The sequence below is a fragment of the Thalassophryne amazonica genome, chromosome 16, assembly GCF_902500255.1.
Source record: "Thalassophryne amazonica chromosome 16, fThaAma1.1, whole genome shotgun sequence".
In the NCBI taxonomy this organism is placed as follows: Eukaryota; Metazoa; Chordata; class Actinopteri; order Batrachoidiformes; family Batrachoididae; genus Thalassophryne; species Thalassophryne amazonica.
Window position 1 is genome coordinate 63,838,913 of NC_047118.1, and position 21,468 is coordinate 63,860,380.

Below are 21,468 nucleotides of genomic sequence, written 5' to 3' on the forward strand. Positions count from 1 at the left end.
AAACAAGCAAGACGAGAGCCGCGTGAAGCCACACATATGGCTCTCTGTCTCCTCCTCCTTTCTGCTCCACTCCATGGCACAGAGCCCAACTAAGCATGCAATTACAAAGTTCTTGTGCTGTGGATTTTGAGGAGCAAACTGGAGCGATCTGAACTGATCAGCATCTGATGGATGAATATGGAGGTGTGTGTGGAGACAATCTGCCTCACTGACAACGTGACAGAACGTAACGATGCGCTGTTACGTGCAATAGCGCAGAGCAGCGCGGAACATTATTCTTGACCGTACGTAATGGTTCCTGATAATTTGCCAGCAACATGTGCCATTAATCGTAACGCGTGGTAACAGGTTGCAGCAGTTCCTGAGGACACCTGATGCCTCTGCCTCAAATCAACACATTCGTGATCAGCGGCCAAGAATGTGTACTTCGTGGCATTCGTGACTTGTCGTCGTTATGTGTAAATGCAGCATAAAAGTACACAGCGAGCTGTAGGGTGGCTCAGGAACATCAGCTGTTGGCAGCCCAGAAAGTACACAGCTCCCAAAGGTTCATGAGTAAGCCCTCACAGAGTCCACTGGACTGTAAAGGCCTCTGACATGGACAACGCCAGATCTGTCACTGTCAACACCTGTGTGAAGAGGTGACAAGAGTCAGAGCAGCACAGTGTGCGTGCACAGCGGAAATGCCGTGTCACTACTCACGTTGGTGTCGCTGCGATAGCTGAAGTCACGCACTTTCTCCCCATTGGCCCACACAGACTGCGGCGGGGACATCACCCCTAACACCTGCAGGCCCCCTAAAACCAGACCATCAAGCATCCCATTCAGCCGCAGAGGGTCACTCACGACCTGCGACTAAAGCAGAGGAGAGAAGTGAAGGTTTGAAAACAAGAACTCAGACGTCCAAATCCGTGCTAAGGTATTGCTCAGCTCTTATCTACCTGCCCCGCACTGAAGAAAAGGTAGCAGTAGTTTCCTGTCTCAAATGTGTCAAGGCTGTCCCCATCGTCCCAGAACAAGTCACCCCAGGCCCAGCCTCCTGCTGACAGCGCCACCGTCAGGAAGAAGGCATTTCTGCGTGAAGCTGTGGTTGTCAAAGCAGGCGCCTGCACAGGAAGCAGAGAGAACATTTAGAGAATCATCGAAAAGGCCCATTTTTCTACAAAATCACAGGATGACTTTTTAAAGAAAAAAGTTGAGTTCATGAGTTATATCTTACCACTAGATGGAGTCACTACCTTAAAAACAGGAGGGTGAGAAAGCCTCAGACATATGGGCTTAACCTCTATTTTTATGTATAGCTGCTTCCCGTGTCAGACGTTATAGTCAGAGAGACACTGAGGTCACGAAGCGGGAGGTCACTAACTCAGTGTCATAGATCGAATCACTCTAAAAATTGGTAGATATCTGAAGCTTAAATTCAGCATTATTTCATCATAAAAGACGGAGGAAGCGATCAGAGCGCCGCAGCTACATGAGCTGCTAGCTGATGCGTTCACTGCGCGTCGGTCATTTCAGTTAAGAGGTTTACCTTGTCATCTGATGGTTAATAATCCCATTAATCCACTTGGGTGAAGAGAGTCTGTCTCAGAAGAGCTGCTGAGCTCCGAAATGACGCATGCGCAGTGGAGGCAGGGTGGACCGTTTGGTCTGCGACACCGGGATGAGCACAAACTATCTTAACTTGTTAGCACCCAATGCCTTATTGAGCATCAGAGTCGCAGCAGGACCACATGGGTGAGAGACAAACCGTGGATTGTTTGCAAAAAACTTGTTTTTATCACAAATAAAAGACAAAAACAAAATGGTGCATGTTGAGGGAGTGTTTCTACAGTTGACACCTACCTGCTGGGGGATAATGTGTCCCTCCCTCACATGGACGTTAATGATGTCCAAAGGAGCTGGAAGGAGGAGGTACTGGCCTTTACTGTAGAAGGGCTGGCCCTGAGAGGCACCAAACATGAAGCAAACCTTTAAAGAGTTTGCATTATGCACACACCTGGTTAGGTAGAATATATAGATACAGCGCATTTGGAAAATATTTACAGCATTCAATTTTCCACATTTTGTTATGTTTAGCTCTCATCAACTAGCAATCTCATCCCTACAGTGAAGCATGGTGGTGGCAGCATCATGCTGTGGGGATGTTCTTCAGCAGCAGGAACTGGGAGACTAGTCAGGATTGAGGAAACGATGAATGCAGCAATGTACAGAGAAATCTTGGATGAAAACCTGCTCCAGAGCGCTCTTGATCTCAGACTGGGACGACGGCTCATATTTCAGCAGGACAATGACCCTAAGCACACAGCCAAGATATCAAATGAGTGGCTTCAGGACAACTCTGTGAACGTCCTTGAGTGGCCCAGCCAGAGCCCAGACCTGAATCTGATTGAACATCTCTGGAGAGATCTGATGGTCCCCATCCAACCTGATGGAGCTTGAGAGTTGCTGCAAAGAGGAATGGGCAAAACTGCCCAAAGATAGGTGCACCAAGCTTGTGGCATCATATTCAAGAAGACTTGAGGCTGTAATTGATACCAAAGGTGCATCAACAAAGTAGTGAACAAAGGGTGTAAATACTTATGTACATGTGATTTCCTAGTTTATTTTTTTTTTATTTTTGCAAATTTATTAAAAAGAAAAACTTCATGTTCATGTTTCATGTTGTCGTTATAGGGTGTTGTGACTAGAATTTTGAGGGGAAACAAAAGAATTTACTCCATTTTGGAAAAAGGCTGTAACATAACACAATGCGGAAAAAGTGAAGCGCTGTGAATTCTTTCTGGATGCACCGTACTCCCAATAATACAGTAATCAGCAGGTGCCTTAAGTTTGTAGCTGTTAATATTCTATAGAAGTTGTGGTGATTCATTCCTAAAACAACAACAATAAATACACAAATCCAGTTCTGGAATAAACATGCTGCTGATGTTTCTGTTGCATGAAACAAGAAAACAAAAAAACAACACACAAAAAAAACAAAAACACAAATCCATTTCTGGAAAAACATGCTGCTGATGTGTCTGTTGCATGAAATGAAAATAAGCTGCTTTTTGCCACGCTCCCTCTCCCTTTAAAAATTGGGTATCACCATTGCTCTCCTATTGACCATGTGGGTGTGTTTTGTAGCACACAGATAGCACAGCCGGCATGTCCAAATCAAGCAGGAGTCTTGATATGGACAGAAACATACGAGTCCTTCTTGGCCTAAATGTTTTTTCCAATAAGAACTTTTCAAATTTGAGAATATCTCACATGATTCCTCAAATATCTAAGTGCAAAAAGAAAATACAAAAGATCTTGCAGCATGCAACAGCATTAAAGTAAATGATATTAGTTTTGTTGAGAATTATCTTTTGCTGGTAATATGCTTACATACAGACTCACATTGTGCAGACTGTACCAGGTTCCAGGGGGAAGGTAAGCAGACACTTCCACTGCTCCCTGTTCTAAAACTGGGCTAATGAGAAGAGAACTCCCCCACAGGAACTGTTGGTCTATGGTCTGACAGTTAGGGTCAGCAGGAAACCTAAGCCACAAACACAGGAGAAAACAGGCAGTTCATTAGGACAGAATAAACTGGAATGCCTGGAACTGGGCCACTGATCTTTGGGTCCTTAACTACTGAGTCACCTATTCTGTTTATACTGGCATGAAACAGTCACTTTGAATATATATATATATATATATATATATATATATAAACACACACAGTAGTGTTCAGAATAATAGTAGTGCTATGTGACTAAAAAGATTAATCCAGGTTTTGAGTATATTTCTTATTGTTACATGGGAAACAAGGTACCAGTAGATTCAGTAGATTCTCACAAATCCAACAAGACCAAGCATTCATGATATGCACACTCTTAAGGCTATGAAATTGGGCTATTAGTAAAACAAAAAAGTAGAAAAGGGGGTGTTCACAATAATAGTAGCATCTGCTGTTGACGCTACAAACTCAAAACTATTATGTTCAAACTGCTTTTTTATCAATCCTGTGAATCACTAAACTAGTAATTAGTTGTATAACCACTGTTTTTCATGATTTCTTCACATCTGCGAGGCATTAATTTTGTTGGTTTGGAACCACGATTTTGCTCGTTTACTAGTGTGCTTGGGGTCATTGTCTTGTTGAAACACCCATTTCAAGGGCATGTCCTCTTCAGCACAAGGCAACATGACCTCTTCAAGCATTTTGACATATCCAAACTGATCCATGATACCTGGTATGCGATATATAGGCCCAACACCATAGTAGGAGAAACATGCCCATATCATGATGCTTGCACCACCATGCTTCACTGTCTTCACTGTGAACTGTGGCTTGAATTCAGAGTTTGGGGGTCGTCTCACAAACTGTCTGCAGCCCTTGGACCCAAAAAGAACAATTTTACTCTCATCAGTCCACAAAATATTCCTCCATTTCTCTTTAGGCCAGTTGATGTGTTCTTTGGCAAATTGTAACCTCTTCTGCACGTCTTTTATTTAACAGAGGGACTTTGTGGGGGATTCTTGCAAATAAATTAGCTTCACACAGGCATCTTCTAACTGTCACAGCACTTACAGGTAACTCCAGACTGTCTTTGATCATCCTAGAGCTGATCAATGGGTGAGCCTTTGCTATTCGTTATTCTTCGATCCATTTTGATGGTCGTTTTCCATTTTCTTCCACGCATCTCTGTTTTTTTTTGTCCATTTTAAAACATGGGAGATCATTGTAGATGAACAGCCTATAATTTTTTGCACCTGCGTATAAGTTTCTCCTCTCCAATCAACTTTTTAATCAAACTACGCTGTTCTTCTGAACAATGTCTTGAATGTCCCATTTTCCTCAGGCTTTCAAAGAGAAAAGCATGTTCAACAGGTGCTGGCTTCATCCTTACATAGGGGACACCTGATTCACACCTGTTTGTTCCTAAAACTGATAAACTTGCTGACTGAATGCCACACTACTATTATTGTGAACACCCCCTTTCTACTTTTTTTTTTTTTTTACTAATAGCCCAATTTCATAGCCTTAAGAGTGTGCATATCATGAATGCTTGATTTTGTTGGATTTGTGAAAGTCTACTGAATCTACTGGTACCTTGTTTCCCATAAGAAATATACTCAAAACCTGGATTAATCTTTTTAGTCACATAGCACTATTATTATTCTGAACACTACTGTGTATATATATATATATATATATATATATATATATATATATATATATATATATATATATATACATACATACATACATACACACACACACACACACACACACACACACACACACACACACACACACACACAACACACCACACACACACACAGCACCTTTTAATCAGAATACTGCATCACGTCAATTCAGCTTCTGGGATATTGATCTGGTCAGTTAATTAGCGTGGGGGGGGAGTAATCAGTTTCAACTGCTTTGGTGTTAAGGAAATTAACAACAGGCGCATTAGAGGGGCAACAATGAGACAACATCCAAAACAGGAATGGTTTTACAGGTGGAGGTACTGACATTTTTTTCCCTCCTCATCTTTTCTGACTGATTTTACACTAGTTTTTCATTTGGCTAAGGTCAGTGTCACCACTGGTAGCATGGTGGTGTGATACCTGGACCCTACAGAGGTGTCACCGCTAGTCCAACTCCTCCAGGATGGCACATCAATATGTGCCATGGACAGAAGGTTTGCTGTGTCTCCCAGCACAGTCTCAAGACCATGGAGGAGATTCCAGGATACAGGCACTTACTCTAGGAGAACTGGACAGAAGGTCCTCAACCCATCAACAGGACCAGTATCTCTTTGTGCAAGGAGTAACAGGATGAGCCCTGCCAGAGTCCTACAAAATGACCTCCAGCAGGCCACTGGTGTGAATGTACCTGACCAAACACTCAGAAACAGACTTCATGAGGGGACCTGAGGGCCCGGCGTCCTATAGCAGGCCCTGTGCTCACTTGCTGGCAGCATGGAGCTTGACTGGCATTTGCCATAGAACACCAGAATTGGCAGGTCCACCACTGGTGCCCTGTGCTTTTCAAAGAAAGCAGGTTCAACTTGAGCACATGTGAATTATAATCAGGCATGCACGTAACTGGTACTCATGGTGCTTGTGCGTGCTAAAAACAAATGATGTGCAGCAGAAAACACAAAGGAAGTATTTCATAGGAGGAAAGCAATGACAGATTGTAGAAAAAATGTAGAAAAAATGTTTCCCTCTGTCTGCTGTGCATCAATGATTTTTAGCACACGAGCACCATGAGTACCAGTTATGTGCACCCCTGATTATAATGTAGAAAATTTTGTGTCTCATAAGCATGAATTAAAAAAAATAATAAATTAGTTTTTCATAATCATAGAAGAAAAGTCAAAAGATTAATGTTTTAATCTCATAATTGGGCAGCGCAGTTTCGTTTTTGAGGGTGGGCACTAAAGGGGTAAAATAGGACGCATATGATGTAATTCCTCTACTTCCGTGGACAAAAACACAGCATTTTCTCTGAGTTTTTGGGCAAATTACACACAAAGTGAAAATACAAAGACAAAGTGACGATGCGGTGGGAAAGTGGACGTGTTACGTATGTTTATGACCTGGAGCTCAAACATGTCAAGGTGGTTTTGCAGGCGAGAGAACGGAGCTAATCTGGTTAGTTGTGTAGGCTAATACTTACCGACACGACCTCTCCCATTTGCCTCGTCTTCCCTTCTCCACTGGGAACCGGAAAAAAACAAAACAAAAACAAAAAACACTTTCACGACTGCTTCGGTGATTGCAGCTGAAAACAAAACAGTACACCATTCTTCCGCGTGAAGTTATACTGTGTATATATGGGACAATGGGACCGGCTATACTCATAAGTGGTCAAATCCCGCGATATCACGTAGCTTTCAAACGAGACTGCGCTGCCCTATTACGACATGGAAAGTTTAGCTTTTGACTTAGTGTCTCATAGTTTTGTCTACATGTTTGTCTTTTCGCCATTATTCGATAACTGTTCGTCACACCCACTCTCCCCTGTATGCAGAGAACAGAAGACACATACTCCATGAAGAGAGGTCTGGCCACAGTCTCAGCAGATGTGTGAGCATGATGAAAGAGTGTGTAGAGAAATGGAAGGAGGGAGTAACGGAGATTCACTGCCGTCCTCATGGCAGCCTGGGCCTTCTTCCCAAAAACATACGGCTCCTGAGGCTGAAGATCACAGACACTGATAATGAACACTAAAACATAAACAGCACAGGCAGTGCAGACAGTTACTTCAACGTAAAATTCTCAGACAATGTTGGAGGCTGCAGCTCTCACAGCATTGGGCTTGCCGTTGTGGTTCCTCATAAATGGGTAGAAGGCCCCCAGCTGCATCCAGCGCACACACAACTCCTCAGTGGTGTTGCCACCAAAGCCACAGATGTCAGCTCCGACCAGGGGAACCCCGAACAGACTGAACTGCAGCACCGCTGGACACAACATGTACAGAACAATAAAGTCTGTGTTCTCCACAGAGAAATGACCAAAAACAGTTTCTGATGTTCTGCTGAACCTTTTGATCTGCAACTGAAATCATCGGAGGCTAACATCACAGTGTACATTGTACAAGAGTAAAGCACTCGTTAGAGTGTAGAAGACTACCGAGCTCCAAAACACGCCACCCCACGTCAAACATATCTGTTACAGTCCTTTATCCAAATTCAGATAAAAAAAAAAATCATGGGCTATATTAAAAGGTTTCCATGAAGGTCAGTTGTAGTGTTTCATCATATATTGCAAAAAATAAATAAAATAATTATCATTTCTTAGTCCTACCCCTTTGTGTAAATATCAATTCGAGGACAGCTTTCATAAAATCAATTTCTGGTTTTGTCATATGATCGCCATCATTATGTACTTTCAACAAGTTTCAGAATAGTTGGCCCACTGGTTTATGTTTATGTAAGTAAACTAAATGGTATCAATATAAAAACAAAATTAGTTTAACAGAATTTAAAAAGATGAGATATGTTTAAAGCTTCAGTGTGTGGGATTTAGCATCATCTAGTGGTGAAGTTAGTGGTTCATTACCCAGCTAACACATAACATTTTGGTAACATTATATATTGGTTATATTTAGGTTATGGTTATCAGAAATGTTTCTACAACGTTTTCCTAATGTTATTACTTCCTTTTATTGACAAGTCATGTTTCTAGTTGAGGGAAATTTCACAAATATATTAATTCTAGTGTCACAGTCTTTCTTACTCCAAATTTCTTTCAGTGACTATACTATGACTTTACTCAACGTTACCAGAATGTTCTGGGAACCAAAAAGAAACTTTCCTTAAAAACATTTCCAGAATGTTAGGCCTAACGTTCTCAAAACATTTGTGCTAACATTACTGTAACATTCGAGAACTTTAGAGCAAAACCTTTATTTTTTTAGCTGGATATGCTGTTGCCAGTCATGATATTGTTTGGACTCACAGTTTTGCTTCTTTCTTTCTTGTGCTCCTTGTGATGGGGATTCATGCTCACTTGCCTTCTCTTATTATAAGCAATACGGCTGCTCCCGTTTTGTTCGGGGTCGCCACAGCGACACAGCCAGATCCGTATTGGTATTTGGCACAAGTTTTACGCCAACTGCCCTTCCTGATGCAACTCCAGTTTGACCTGGAGAAACACACACAGCCGCTGATGTTCCAAAGAGATCTCCCATCCAAGTACTAACCAGGTCTCGCACTGCTTAGCTACTGAGATCTGATGGGATCAGACTGACACAGAGCAGACCAACTGCATAAGCAATATGTATGATCCCCGTTTAAAAAAAAAAGTTTAAAAATTGTAAGCTTGCACTTAGCAACCAGTAGAAACTGAATCCTCTACTTTTTCTTCAGTCTTTTGGGTGCAATGCAAAATGTGAAAGCCTGAGTAAGTACTCCCCTTTTGTGCTACTGTAGAGGTGAAAGGAAACATCCAGTATTGTAATAATAGTATCAGGGACCTGGATCAGATCATACCTATTTCTTTAAATGAACATCCTGATGCCATGAAAAGTCTACTATTGTATAGAACAAATAAAGACTTCTTACCGAAGAATTATATATGGTTTATAAAATATACAAACAACATTACATTTTATACTTAAGAATATTTGTTTCTTTAAAGTTAAATATTTACCACAAATTACCGTCGACATAATTAGTGTAAATAGCAATGTAATTATGTATCCAACATGGGGCTGCAACATGTTGGTCTTGAAGCGAGGGCCCACTCCCATGGAGATATGACAGCCTGAATCTAACCTCATGAAAAGACATTGATTTTGCAGTTAATTATATATAAATGAACAAACAGTTATGACTGCTGTATTCCATTTCTGCCGATACTTGCTCCTAAAGCCTACAACACTGTAGCTTTAAACAAAATCACATGACTTCTAAAACCTACAGGAGGGAAATTATTAACAAAACAGCACTGTTCTATGATGGAAAATATACATGGATTTTTCAAAGACCTTGTGTCCTCACCAGGGATGGAGTATCGAAGCTGTTCCCAGTCACTTTGGACATCTCCTGTCCACACTCCGGAGAAACGACCAATGCCGGAGTATGAGGAACGCGACAGGACAAAGGGTCTCTTACCACGGGTATTTATAAGGGCACTGAAACCACACCCAGTACAAACAAATAAATACATCTCACAGAAAACTCTACTTACTGTGACCTTAATGTGGTCTCTGTTCTTCAAACCCTAATAATAATAATAATAATAATAATAATAATAATCAGTGTGATTAATGTAACTGTCTGAGAAATATATTTAAAAACGCTACATTTTGGAGAATTTGCTCTGGTTTAATTTTAACAGTCATATATATATATATATATATATATATATATATATATATAGTAATGACGAAGTGCGCGCGAGTGTGGAGGCAAAATATCCTGTCCAAAATAGCATGTCCTCTCCTCGTAGCTGCCAGGTTCTCGGATAATGGGCTTCTAACAGCCCTGCACTCACCACAAACATCCTTGTTTGTCCTCGTAGTACCCTGTACACAAACTGCACCACGCTGTTTTTGATAAATTTTGAACTTCTCTAAATTAGCACCACGCTCAGAGATGAGCCTCGTTAGTCAAATATTCTGCCTCTAAGAGCCTCTATTCTCCCACGATTGTTGAATAACTCGACTCATACCAAAGAAAACATGCTATGTGGCTCATTATTCATCCTTCATTATTCGGTGGCACCAGGGCTTACGGACACAAATACGGTACCCTGCAGCCGAATACACGTCAGCAATTAGTGAAGAACTGACTGGAGCACTGTGCACGTGTTGTAATCAAAAGCAAAATATGAAGTTTGTGTTTTTTGACTGAAAATGTGTGAACAAATTTAAACTTTAATTGTTGTATACAGTCAACTTAGTGAAATTGACTGTACATCATTAGCCATATTTTAAATAAAGTCAAAGAACATAAACAGTTTGCTGATTCAGGACAACAAGTAGACATGATGAATTAATTATAACAGCGTGTTGTCACTTATAACGCCCCACAACAAAGCTCATGTTTGTTTTCCCCTCAGTGATCACCAATGAAGTCATTTGTTAAAACGCAGTAAAAACACTGACTGTGAGTTGGAAGTCTGATGGCTACATGATCTAACAACCTGTGAGTGGCGGCAGCTTCCGTCAGTCCATAAACGTTGTGCAGGTTGTAGTGAGTGGACACATTCTGCTGAGCCGACACACAAAGAGTTCCCGAGTTCAGCCGTCCGCCAACGACCGCTGCACACACAACAGTCACATACAACAAAAGATCAATTCAAACAATAATCAATGACGAGGGTATCTGCTCATTTTTATATGTATGAATCAACTACAGTCTGACCAAGCTGACAAACAGCTCAAACCTACTCAAACAGGTGCCATTTTGGTGACTGGACTTTATAGAGGACATAGTGTACCTCGTTCAGAAGTTATCATCGAGAAACTGCTCTTGGACACATTTTCCTCAAGTCTGTTTGTTAACCGACCACAGAAAGTATCTCACAATAAATAGATAAATGTTTTAGAAGACATATTGCTCAATATTTGGGATTTCTCTTGAACACTTGTACATAAATAGAATGTGTTTGAACTTTTCAAAAACTTCACAGTGAAAGAACAATTTGAATGACAAATCAAACAAAGATACACAAAGAAAAAATTAAACCATTCACATCAGCACCACTTTCAGCTTGAGCATAAAAAGTTTATATTATATTATATTACATGAGGCCGCTGAAGCAGAATAGAGATGTGATTACGTGGTGTATAAGGGGGGTTCTCGAAGTCATTGTCAGGACAACCATCCACTGAACCCTGGACAAAACTGGCTGGTTCATTCATGTCCTGGGTGATAAATGGGAGACAAAAGTTTGAAAACTGAAAACAGAAAATCTCTAAATAATTAAAGACAACATCATGACCATAATACAGTGAGCAAATTAAAGACTTTACTCTGTGAGTGAAACAAACTCACAATCCACAGACCATCCACAGGAACTTTAGAGTGAAAAGTTCTGATGCAGTCGTCCCACCAGCATCTCGTTTCAGGGTTGGTGAAGTCAGGAAAGGCTGTGGGTCCAGGCCAGACCTGGATTAAGAGAGGACGGGTAAGGTGACATCTATACAAACACTGACATGCAACACAGGTCAAATTCACCCCACAAAAACAAGACGTCTGACCTTCCCTATCAGGACGTGTCCGGTAGCATTTTTAATGAAGACGTCTCGTTTCAGTCCGTCATCAAAGGGGGCATAAGTTCCAGGAGGACTGGTGCTGCTGATCCCAGGGTCCTGAACCACAAACCAGGTGTCAGCAGGTTAACTAATACTCACTACCACCAGATAGACAGAAAGTTATTCAATAAAACAATTAAACTATTAATCCTTTATTACATTAATCATTTATTTCACCCCATTAAACGTCATGACTGCGTTTCGCCTGGCTGTTCCAGATAGATGGTTATTTTAAAGATATGGGAATGGACCGGTCCTCTTGATTGGGTGGTTGCCATTTAGTACCCAATGCAGATAGATACTTGGTGTCGTGGATGTGGTGAAGCACAGCACCAGCGCAGGGAAAAGACTTGACTTAAACATGAGGATTTATTATTTTCTGCTTTGAAATGAATGGAATTTGACTTTTACAAGCTGTGTACTAACGGCTGAACTGCTTTAAACAGATATTATACTTCAATTTGAAATGGATTCATCAGGTTTGCATCAACGTTAAAATGTGTTACAGTGGAGTTAATGGTATATGCTTTTGTTTAATCTAGACTAGAACATAGTAACTTTTTGTCTTGTGGTTTGCCACACACTAAAATTAGAGGTCATTAATTGGTTCGGAATGGAGCTGTATGAATTCCAGTCAAAATCAGGAAGTTTGACCATATTACCCCAATTTTGGTCTCACTTCAGACATGGATCTGCATGTTCATTTGGTACAAGTTTAACGCAACTCCACATTACATGGAGAATAGGCAAGGGTAGTCTTGAACCGGTGTCACCGACCGAACAGTCCCCGCTAAAAATCGGTCTGCCTTTTGCATCTGCACATGCGTCATTAGCCGCGGTTCACTGATTAAAACCTCGTTTCTGTTTAAAAGTGCACTCCAGTCATCATTTATCTCAGCAACCGATAACTAAAGGTTTTGTACAACAATCATTTCCACATAAATTCAGCATTATTTAATCAAAAAGACAGATGAAGCGATCACAGTGCTGCGGCTAAACGAGCTGCTAACTGATGCGTTCACTGCGTCATTTTAAAGCGTCACGGAATTTCGCCAGGTTTCTGCTTAAAATGGCCTTGTTTCTGCTTAAAACTGACTTTAGAATGATTTAAGAGGTTTTACCTTTATCATCTGATTGTTAATAATCCCATTAATCCATTTGATTGCTTTGGGTGAAGAGACTCCATCTCAGACGTGCTGCTGTGGTCCAAAATGATGCATGCGCAGATGCAAAAGGCGGACCGATTTTCAGGGGCGGACCGTTCGGTCTGCGACACCGAAACCTTCTGCTCTAAGAACCAGAGTAGTGAATGATTTTCTGTGCGCAATGGATTCAGACACCACTATGGTTTTGGTGCTTTAAGATCTCAGTGCTACATTTGATATCGTGGATCATCGTGTTTTACTTGATAGGCTGGAAAATGATTTTGGGATTACTGGAAGTGTCCTTGCTTGGTTGATGTCATACTTGTCCAGTCATTCTCATTGTGTTGTGTATACTAACACTACCTCTGGCCTTGGTGACGTAAAATTTGGGGTTCCACAGGGGTCTGTGCTGGGCCTCTTGCTTTTCTCCCTTTATATAGCGCCCCTTTGGCATATTCTGCAGCATTTTGGGATTGCCTTTCATTGCTATGCTGATGATACTCAATTGTACATGCAGATAACTGCAGGTAATCTTATCCACATAAAATCATTAGAATATTGCCTTGTATCAGTGAGAGGTTGGTTGTCTAGTAACTTCGTACTTTTAAACTCTGATAAGACTGAAATGATGGTTCTTGGTCCAGCCCGACATCAGCATCAATTTTACCAGCTGGCGCTTAGTTTGGGTTCGTGTGTTATACATCATACGGACAAAGTGAGGAATCTTGGGGTACTTTTTGATCGTACGTTGTCCTTTGACCTCCACATTAGAGATATTATGAGGACTGCCTTCTTCCATCTGCGAAACATAGTGAAGATTTGTCCCATCTTATCTATGGCTGATGCTGAGATTCTGATACATGTATTTATCTCTTCTAGATTGGATTATTGCAATGCTTTATTTCCTGGTCTGCCACAGTCCAGCATTAGGAGTCTGCAATTAGTGCAGAATGCTGCTGCCAGACTTTTGACACAAAACAGAATGTTTGACGACATTACACCCATTCTGGCGTCCCTTCATTGGCTTCCGGTTTCTGCCAGATCGGATTTTAAAGTCCTGTTGCTGGTCTATAAAACTGTTCATGGACTGGCTCCTTCCTACCTGGCGGACTTGGTCAAGCCCTACGTACCGGCGAGGCCCTTGCTTTTGCAAGGCGCAGGACTTCTGTGTGTTCCAAGGGTGAATAAAAAGTCAGTGGGGTATAGAGCTTTCTCTTACCGTGGCCCTGATCTCTCGAACGATCTACCTGTATCTATAAGGCAGTCCGACATGGTGGAGACTTTTAAATCAAGATTGAAAACCCACTTTTTTAGACTGTCTTATCGTTAATTTATTATGTTTTTATGTTTGCTTTGTAATTTCTTTTTATTCTACTATGTTTTTACCTTTTTACTGTGCCCTTTTCGATTTTAATTCACTTTGTACTGCTATGAATTGTGTGTTGTGTGAAGCGCCGTGAGGCAACTGTCGCGAGATGGTGCTATATAAATTAATAAAATTGAAAATTAGTAAAAAATTGAATTAAAGAAACAAGTGCACTAACCGCTTAGTCTAGTTTTATTTTAGGTGTAATATAGCCTGGTTGGCAGTGCTTTCATTTCCAATTGTTTAACAGGAATTAAAACACTTAACCATATATTAGCTGAGTTTTTAAACCCTTTATAAAATAAATTACATGATTGTAAAGCTGGAGTGAACTAATTACATTACAGAAAGTGGTTTTGATTGATTGGGGCTTCAATGAGAAATGTAGTTTGTTCTTTGGACAGTTTTTTTTTATGTAAATACAATCAACAGATTAACTTAAAATAATAATTAACTGCAGCCTGATTAAAGCAATGATACTATGAACAAGTTAAACATTTATGTGTTGTCTGTGTGGCTTTTTGTTTTGACTGCAGAAAATGCCCAAACAGGCTAACATGTGCTTATTACTTGGTAAGATGTCAAAAATCAAAGATGTCACACCAGAATCAGGATGTACTTCATGCCTCTGCTGTGGAATTCCTCCACCATCTCTGGGAGATCCCCGAATCGCCAGGGGTCAAAGGTGAAAACAGTGCGATTTTCTGCATAGTCTAGATCGTTCCACTGCACATCCTGAAGGAAAAAAAATGATCACCTGAGCAATTTTACATGTACTGACAAATGTCAATTGTGGCAAAGTGGATTTTATCTCTATACCTGAAATATGTGTGTACTCCCCTCTGAGGTACTTGGGCAAATTTCCCAGAAACTTTATGTGTATTTCCAGACCACAATGGAAACAAGTGTTTTTTTTCACTTTGTTGCACTATCCGTGTATTTTAACAGGCAATTATGTATGTATTTTGTGCATTAGTTTACTAAATAAATTCAGTCATATGTATGCTGACCACAAAATTGCCCTTCAGGTTCTGTTTTAGCAAAAGTCACTGTGGTCAAAGCCAAAATTATGAGCCCCCCCCCCCACACACACACACACACACACACACATACAGAGCGCCGACATACTGAGAGCAGAGACAATTGGCGATATGTGGCAGCACTCTTTCCTAGCTAGATTAACATTGCACACTGCATTTGCTCTTGATGCATGGCAAATCCAGAGTCATGCATGTGTTATTGTTACCTAATGCGGTTCATTTAGATCTAGAAAACACATCTGAAAACTTATTTACATAATCTGACTTTTAACACTGAAAAACATTGCTTTTGCTAAGTTCTTTTATTTAAGCATATGAACAACCATCCAAATCTAAACATCGCCTGCTCTTACATCTGATCCTTGAACACTTAAATACGCGTATGAATGAAAAACAATAGGAATCAAACATTTTTAGACATTTTACTCACATAAGAAATCTGTGGCTGTGTTAAATTAATGAGTGTTTTAGTACAAAAATCCACTACTCGACATACAAACGCGCACGAAAGACACATTTTAGATAACTCCATGACAGTTATTAAAGCGAGTTACTTCCATAAGAAATTAATTAAGAGTGTAATGTAATTAATGTTTGACATATATGTGCAAAATAAACACAGCTCTTTATGCTTCACCTTTCTGATGTGCTTAAATCATGATTGATTTTCAGAATAATATTTGGTGGTATTTTTCATTGGTGCTGTTAAAAAATACATATTTCTGGCCTGACACTGAGGTCAATCAAGTTAACATATTTGTGAGGTTATTAGCTCTAGAATTATTAACTAATCTAAAATACCGTGTTATTTTTTCCACCCATAATTCTAATACAAAAGCCTGAAAGACAGAGCCTGCCTTCACACTATGTCCTGTAAGCATGAGCTGCGTGTTGCTGTATTTTATCATATTTTTGTCCTTTCTGTATCTGGAAATTTGCATATTTTATATTAGTTTTCAGATCAATGTTTGCATCCATATGAACTACACACTCTCATTTTAAACTTTCTGGAGAGTAAAACCATGCATCCAATGTGATAAATTTGCAAGCACTCTAGAAATTGGAAAAAATATGGAACTTGTCAATCAAAACACAGAGACACAATGTCGCCACTCTTAGTATGTAGGTTTTTGCCGATTTCTGCCAAACATGTAATGACAAACAAAGTTTACCCCAAAAAATGTCCTTAAATAATCAATTTTGACATTTGAAGGATCTGATTTTCATAAGGAGTTGGACTAAATGTGGCACATACAGTGCATCTGCAAAGTATTCACAGAGCTTCACTTTTTTCACATTTTATGTTACAGCTTTATTCCAAATTGACTACATTCATTTTTTTCCTCAAAATTCCACTCACAACAACCCATAATGACAACATGAACAGTTTTTTTTTAAATGTTTGCAAATTTATAAAAAAAAAAAAATCACATGTACATAAGTATTCACACCCTTTGCTCGGTACTTTGTTGATGCACTTTTGGCAGCAATTGCAGCCTCAAGTTTTCTTGAATATGATGCCACAAGCTTGGCGCACCTATCTTTGGGCAGTTTTGCCCATTCCTCTTTGCAGCACGTCTCAAGCGTCATCAGGTTGGATGGGGTGCATTGGTGCATAGCCATTTTCAGATCTCTCCAGAGATGTTCAATCAGATTCTGGGGTCTGGCTGAGCCACTCAAGGACATTCACAGAGTTGTCCTGAAGCCACTCATTTCATATCATGGCTGTGTGTTTTAGATCATTGTCCTGCTGAAAGATGAACCATCACTCCAGCCTGGAGCAGGTTTTCATCCAGGATGTCTCTGTACATTGCTGCATTCATCTTTCCCTCAATCGTGACTAGTCTCACAGTTCCTGCTGCTGAAAAACATCCCCACAGCATGATGCTGACACCACCATGCTTCACTGTAGAGATGGTGCCTGGTTTCCTCCAAGCATGATGCCTGGCATTCATGCCAAAGCGTTCAAGCATTGTCTCATCAGACCAGAGAATTTTGTTTCTCATGGCTAAGGCCCTTCTCCCCCGATCGCTCACTTTAGATGGTGGGCCAGCCAATAGGAAGACTCCTGGTGGATCCAAACTTCTTCCATTTACGGATGATGGAGGCCAAGCACCCTTCCCCAGATTTGTGCCTTGAGACAAAGGGTGTGAATACTTATGTACATGTGTTTCCTTAGTTTTTTTTTTATTTATTTTTAATAAATTTGCAAACATTAAAAAAAACGTATCATGTTGTCATTATGGGTTGTTGTGAGTGGAATTTTGAGGAAAAAAAATTAATTTAGACAATTTTGTAATAAGGCTGTAACATAACAAAATGTTGAAAAAGTGAAGAGCTGTGAATACATTCCATATGCACTGTACTTTCAGAATATTTCCATAATTGTTATAGCACAATCAGCCAGAAGTCAATCACTTCTACAAAGTTCAAGGTCATTGGGGTCAAATACCAGTTACTATCTTCATGCCCATGTGTACTTTAACCAATTTTTTTAAAATGTTCAGTATGAAAGAACTGTTATGGAATTGCTTTTAAGAGTGTGGGTTTTTCCTCTCTGTGTTCAGTTACCAGAGGAAACTGGGCGTCGTGCATGCGTTGGACCACCTCCCGTGTTGCATTAGTGGTGGTGTAGCCCCAACGACACAGGTGAAAGCCCAAAGACCAGTACGGAGGCATCATGGGATAACCTGCAGATGGATAAATGGAAACATTTTGTACAGTTTGCTTCTGTCACCCTCAAATATACTTAGACTGACAACTAAGAAGTGACGATAAAAATGGACCACACATACCAATGACCTGTAGGTACTGTCGGATGACACTCTGAGGGTCCGGACCTAAGAAAATGTAAAGATCCAGGATTCCACCAATGGCCACCCAGGTAAGAGCCGGCGTTGGTTGCAGTGACACCTCTGAGAACACAAATAGCTTCTTCATACAATAAGCTTCAGAAAATAACTATAAGAGATGTAAAAACAAAGTGATAAGTGTCATTAGGTTAATTACAAAAGGTGTGTTCATTATAGAATCATTATAGAACATACCATACATACCAAACATACCATATTGGTATGTTTTTGAATGTGTGATGACTGGATAGTTACTGTATTTTAAATGCAGTTATAATTTTTTGTTATATTTTATATATATATATTGACTATAATTTTGTTATATTTCTACTCTGCAATGTTTTACGTATTATGTCCTGCATGTCCTACTGTCTTGAGATATGTCAATGGTAAAACCAAAGATGAATGTCCACTCTGTAGACAACAAATGTTTCGTATTCGCAATCATTGAACAAAGAAATTATTATCTTTGAAATTTTATTTTTTACACATTTTCACTAGGAAAAAATACACAAAAACTCTAAGTATTTTATTGTTTTGCCGACGACACTCAGTTTTACATCTCTAACTCTGTTGGTGATCTGAGACCAATAAAGGTGTGTTTGTGTGCACGTGTATGCGTGGCTCTTTGTGATTTGTGTACAAGTGAGGGTATTTTTTTTATTTTCTGTGACCTAATTTATATCATTCTTTGTTTTTGTTTGCTTTTAATGCAATATTCCTTTAATGCTTGGTTTTTCATGTACAACAAGGTTACTTCAATAAAAAGTACCATATGAATACTAAGACACTCAAGAGAGTCCACACCTTTGCCAAGGCCACATAAACGACTTCTGGATCCTGGACTCACAATATTTACCAGATCAAAATGAAAATAAAATCCCTAACTTTCTACAACATTATCCATCTGCTCACTAGATTTCATGAACATGCTCTCACAGTGTTTTGAGTTAAATGCTGCTATGTGGATCTCAGTTCCAGAATATATTCCAGTTCCCCTCCCAAATTGAATAACTTGTTTCCTGGAATATTATCTATTTGCGGACCACGTTGAATTGAAATCCACACATTACTTCCTTGGCAGAGGTAAAAATGGTCTGGCCTACCAACAGCATTGCTGTTCAGAAGAAAAACTCCATTTGCCATGCCGTCCTCTTCCTGTACGATGTAGAACGGGTGGGAACCATAGGAGTTAGCATGAGCCTGTGGAGCAGAACAGCATTTACAGTGGGAGGAGCAACAGAAACAACAATTAATATACAGTACATGAGGAAACATAAAAATGGCCACTCGGCTCGCCACTTAAAAACAACATGACTCTAAGTCATAATCGGGAACACTTCAGTCAGTTTGGTCATATCGAGTTCAGCATGTGCTCACTCTGTTTTTATTTCTGTCAGGCATGGCACAAACCGAGCAGGACACAAATGCAAAACTCTCACAAACAGACTGGTGTAAGAAAAAAGTTTAATTACAAGCTGGGATTCGGTACACAGGAGGTCCAGGAGCGAAGGCAAAGTTACAGATGTGAGGCTGAGGCTTGGTCCAAAAACAGGCTGTGGTCAAAAACACGGCGTGGAGGTAATCAGAGGCAAAGACAAGTACAAGGTCGAGGGCAAAACAAGGTCAGATACCGGCAGGCTGAATACAAGACGTGAGTGTTGGAAAGTGAAATCATTCAACAATCGAGCAAGGGACTGTAAGGCTGTGAGGGTTTAAATAACTGGTGATGTAATTAGTGGAACAAGACACAGGTGTCAGGGAAGGTTCTGGAATGGGGCATGACCAGGGAAGATAAAGGTAAGTGCAAGAGAGTGAAGGCAGGAAAACACAGTGGAGTGATGAAAGTAACAAAGACACGTGAGCAAGTGCAAGAGCGGGAGTGAGTGAAAATACAAAGCAGACAGAAACAAAGTGTGAGACACAAACACAATGGCTGGTGCAGTGATATGGAGTGGGAATATATTTGGGCAGAACAGAAACAGAATGACAACAGCCAGTGACTATAAGATATAAATAAAAGGACTTAACAGATAAATAATAAATGGAACATAATCAGAGATAAATAATGACCAATACCTGTGACAAAAGCAAAATACCAAAAATGTGATAAACCGAACTGTAGATCAAAGCATAAATGAACAGAAACAAACTAGGACTGAAGTGACTAAGTGAACATGAATGACAAATACCAGGATAACAAAAACAAAACTAATGATAACATAAGCATGACAACCTGACATGAACATGAAACAAGACCAGACATACCCTAAGTGGGACTATACATGACTAAAAGACAAAAGGCTCAGAACATGAAAGAGGAAAAAACAAAGTCCAGAATCAAAACAGCTGGCCCAAATGGGCCAGATCATGACAGTACCCCCTCCCAATGGATCGCCACTGGCAGTCCCCAGAGAACCACACCCGCAAGATGACTACGGGTGGGGAGATGGGGGAACGGCAGGAGGGCACAAACAACCAAGATAACGGGCTGGAATTCAACAGAACTGCCTATAAACAGAAACAGCAAGCCGGGCCGAACAACTAACCGGGAAAAACCAACCCCCACTAGGGGCCAATCTGGTACAAATGAGGGAAGAACCGTGCAGGCGGATAAATGGGCAAACGTGGCATCCGGAGGACAACCATGAGGCGGGCAACAGTGAAACGGAGAGGCCGGAGGCCGGCTACATGATACAGCAGGCCCAAGATGACGGATAGAAGAACCCCGAACAACCCCAGGTGAGTTGGGAAGTCGGTCCTCATGGGTAACTTGAGCTACAGGGGAACACCCAGGACAGGTGGCAGGAAAAGTAAGAGGCCCTGGGTCAACCTTAGGGCACAAAATGGCAACTTGATCAACACTCCCTAGGGTAACCAACCTAAGCAGCCGTAGTGGACACACTGACTTTATGAACTTGACAAATGCACAGAGAGAGAGGAACTTTCTCATGAACGAGATGTTTAAGAGGGGGAACCTGGTAAAACAAAAACCCATTAAAGAAAAACAGACAACCCACAGAAGTAACTGAGGAAAAGCGAAACTGCTGAAAGACACTGGAAACAAAACCCATGCAATATCTGAAAGTAACATGTGGAGAAACAAATATAAAGACCCGCACTGGATGTAACCAAAAATAGCTAACCCAATCACGGAACAGAGCAAAAAAGAAACCAGTAAACAGCCTGAGGGAAAATCTTTCTTACATAAGAAACATAAAAATGGGAGAATCCAATGAAAAGAAATGCTATGAGGGTCAAGAGAAATTAATAAATCAACAGCACAACCCCTAGTGGAGCAAAACTGAGTAAC

The 21,468-nt window shown here is 40.5% G+C and overlaps 1 protein-coding gene across 1 annotated transcript in view; it reads right to left on the minus strand.

Moving 5' to 3' along the window:
- Positions 1–353: 353 nt before the first annotated feature.
- Positions 354–21,468, minus strand: part of gaa (glucosidase, alpha; acid (Pompe disease, glycogen storage disease type II)) — a 40,293-nt gene continuing 19,178 nt past the window's right edge. Inside the window, exons 5-20 of the mRNA XM_034190421.1 lie at positions 19,262–19,358; positions 18,099–18,218; positions 17,875–17,993; positions 14,867–14,998; positions 11,699–11,809; positions 11,493–11,606; positions 11,278–11,362; positions 10,639–10,756; positions 9,492–9,625; positions 7,297–7,448; positions 7,037–7,185; positions 3,388–3,529; positions 1,846–1,944; positions 942–1,106; positions 703–855; positions 354–629 (exon numbers count right to left, since the gene is read on the minus strand). Coding sequence (XP_034046312.1) covers positions 564–629; positions 703–855; positions 942–1,106; positions 1,846–1,944; positions 3,388–3,529; positions 7,037–7,185; positions 7,297–7,448; positions 9,492–9,625; positions 10,639–10,756; positions 11,278–11,362; positions 11,493–11,606; positions 11,699–11,809; positions 14,867–14,998; positions 17,875–17,993; positions 18,099–18,218; positions 19,262–19,358 — 1,956 coding nt within the window. The 3' untranslated portion in view covers positions 354–563. The remainder of the gene's footprint in view (positions 630–702; positions 856–941; positions 1,107–1,845; positions 1,945–3,387; positions 3,530–7,036; positions 7,186–7,296; positions 7,449–9,491; positions 9,626–10,638; positions 10,757–11,277; positions 11,363–11,492; positions 11,607–11,698; positions 11,810–14,866; positions 14,999–17,874; positions 17,994–18,098; positions 18,219–19,261; positions 19,359–21,468) is intronic.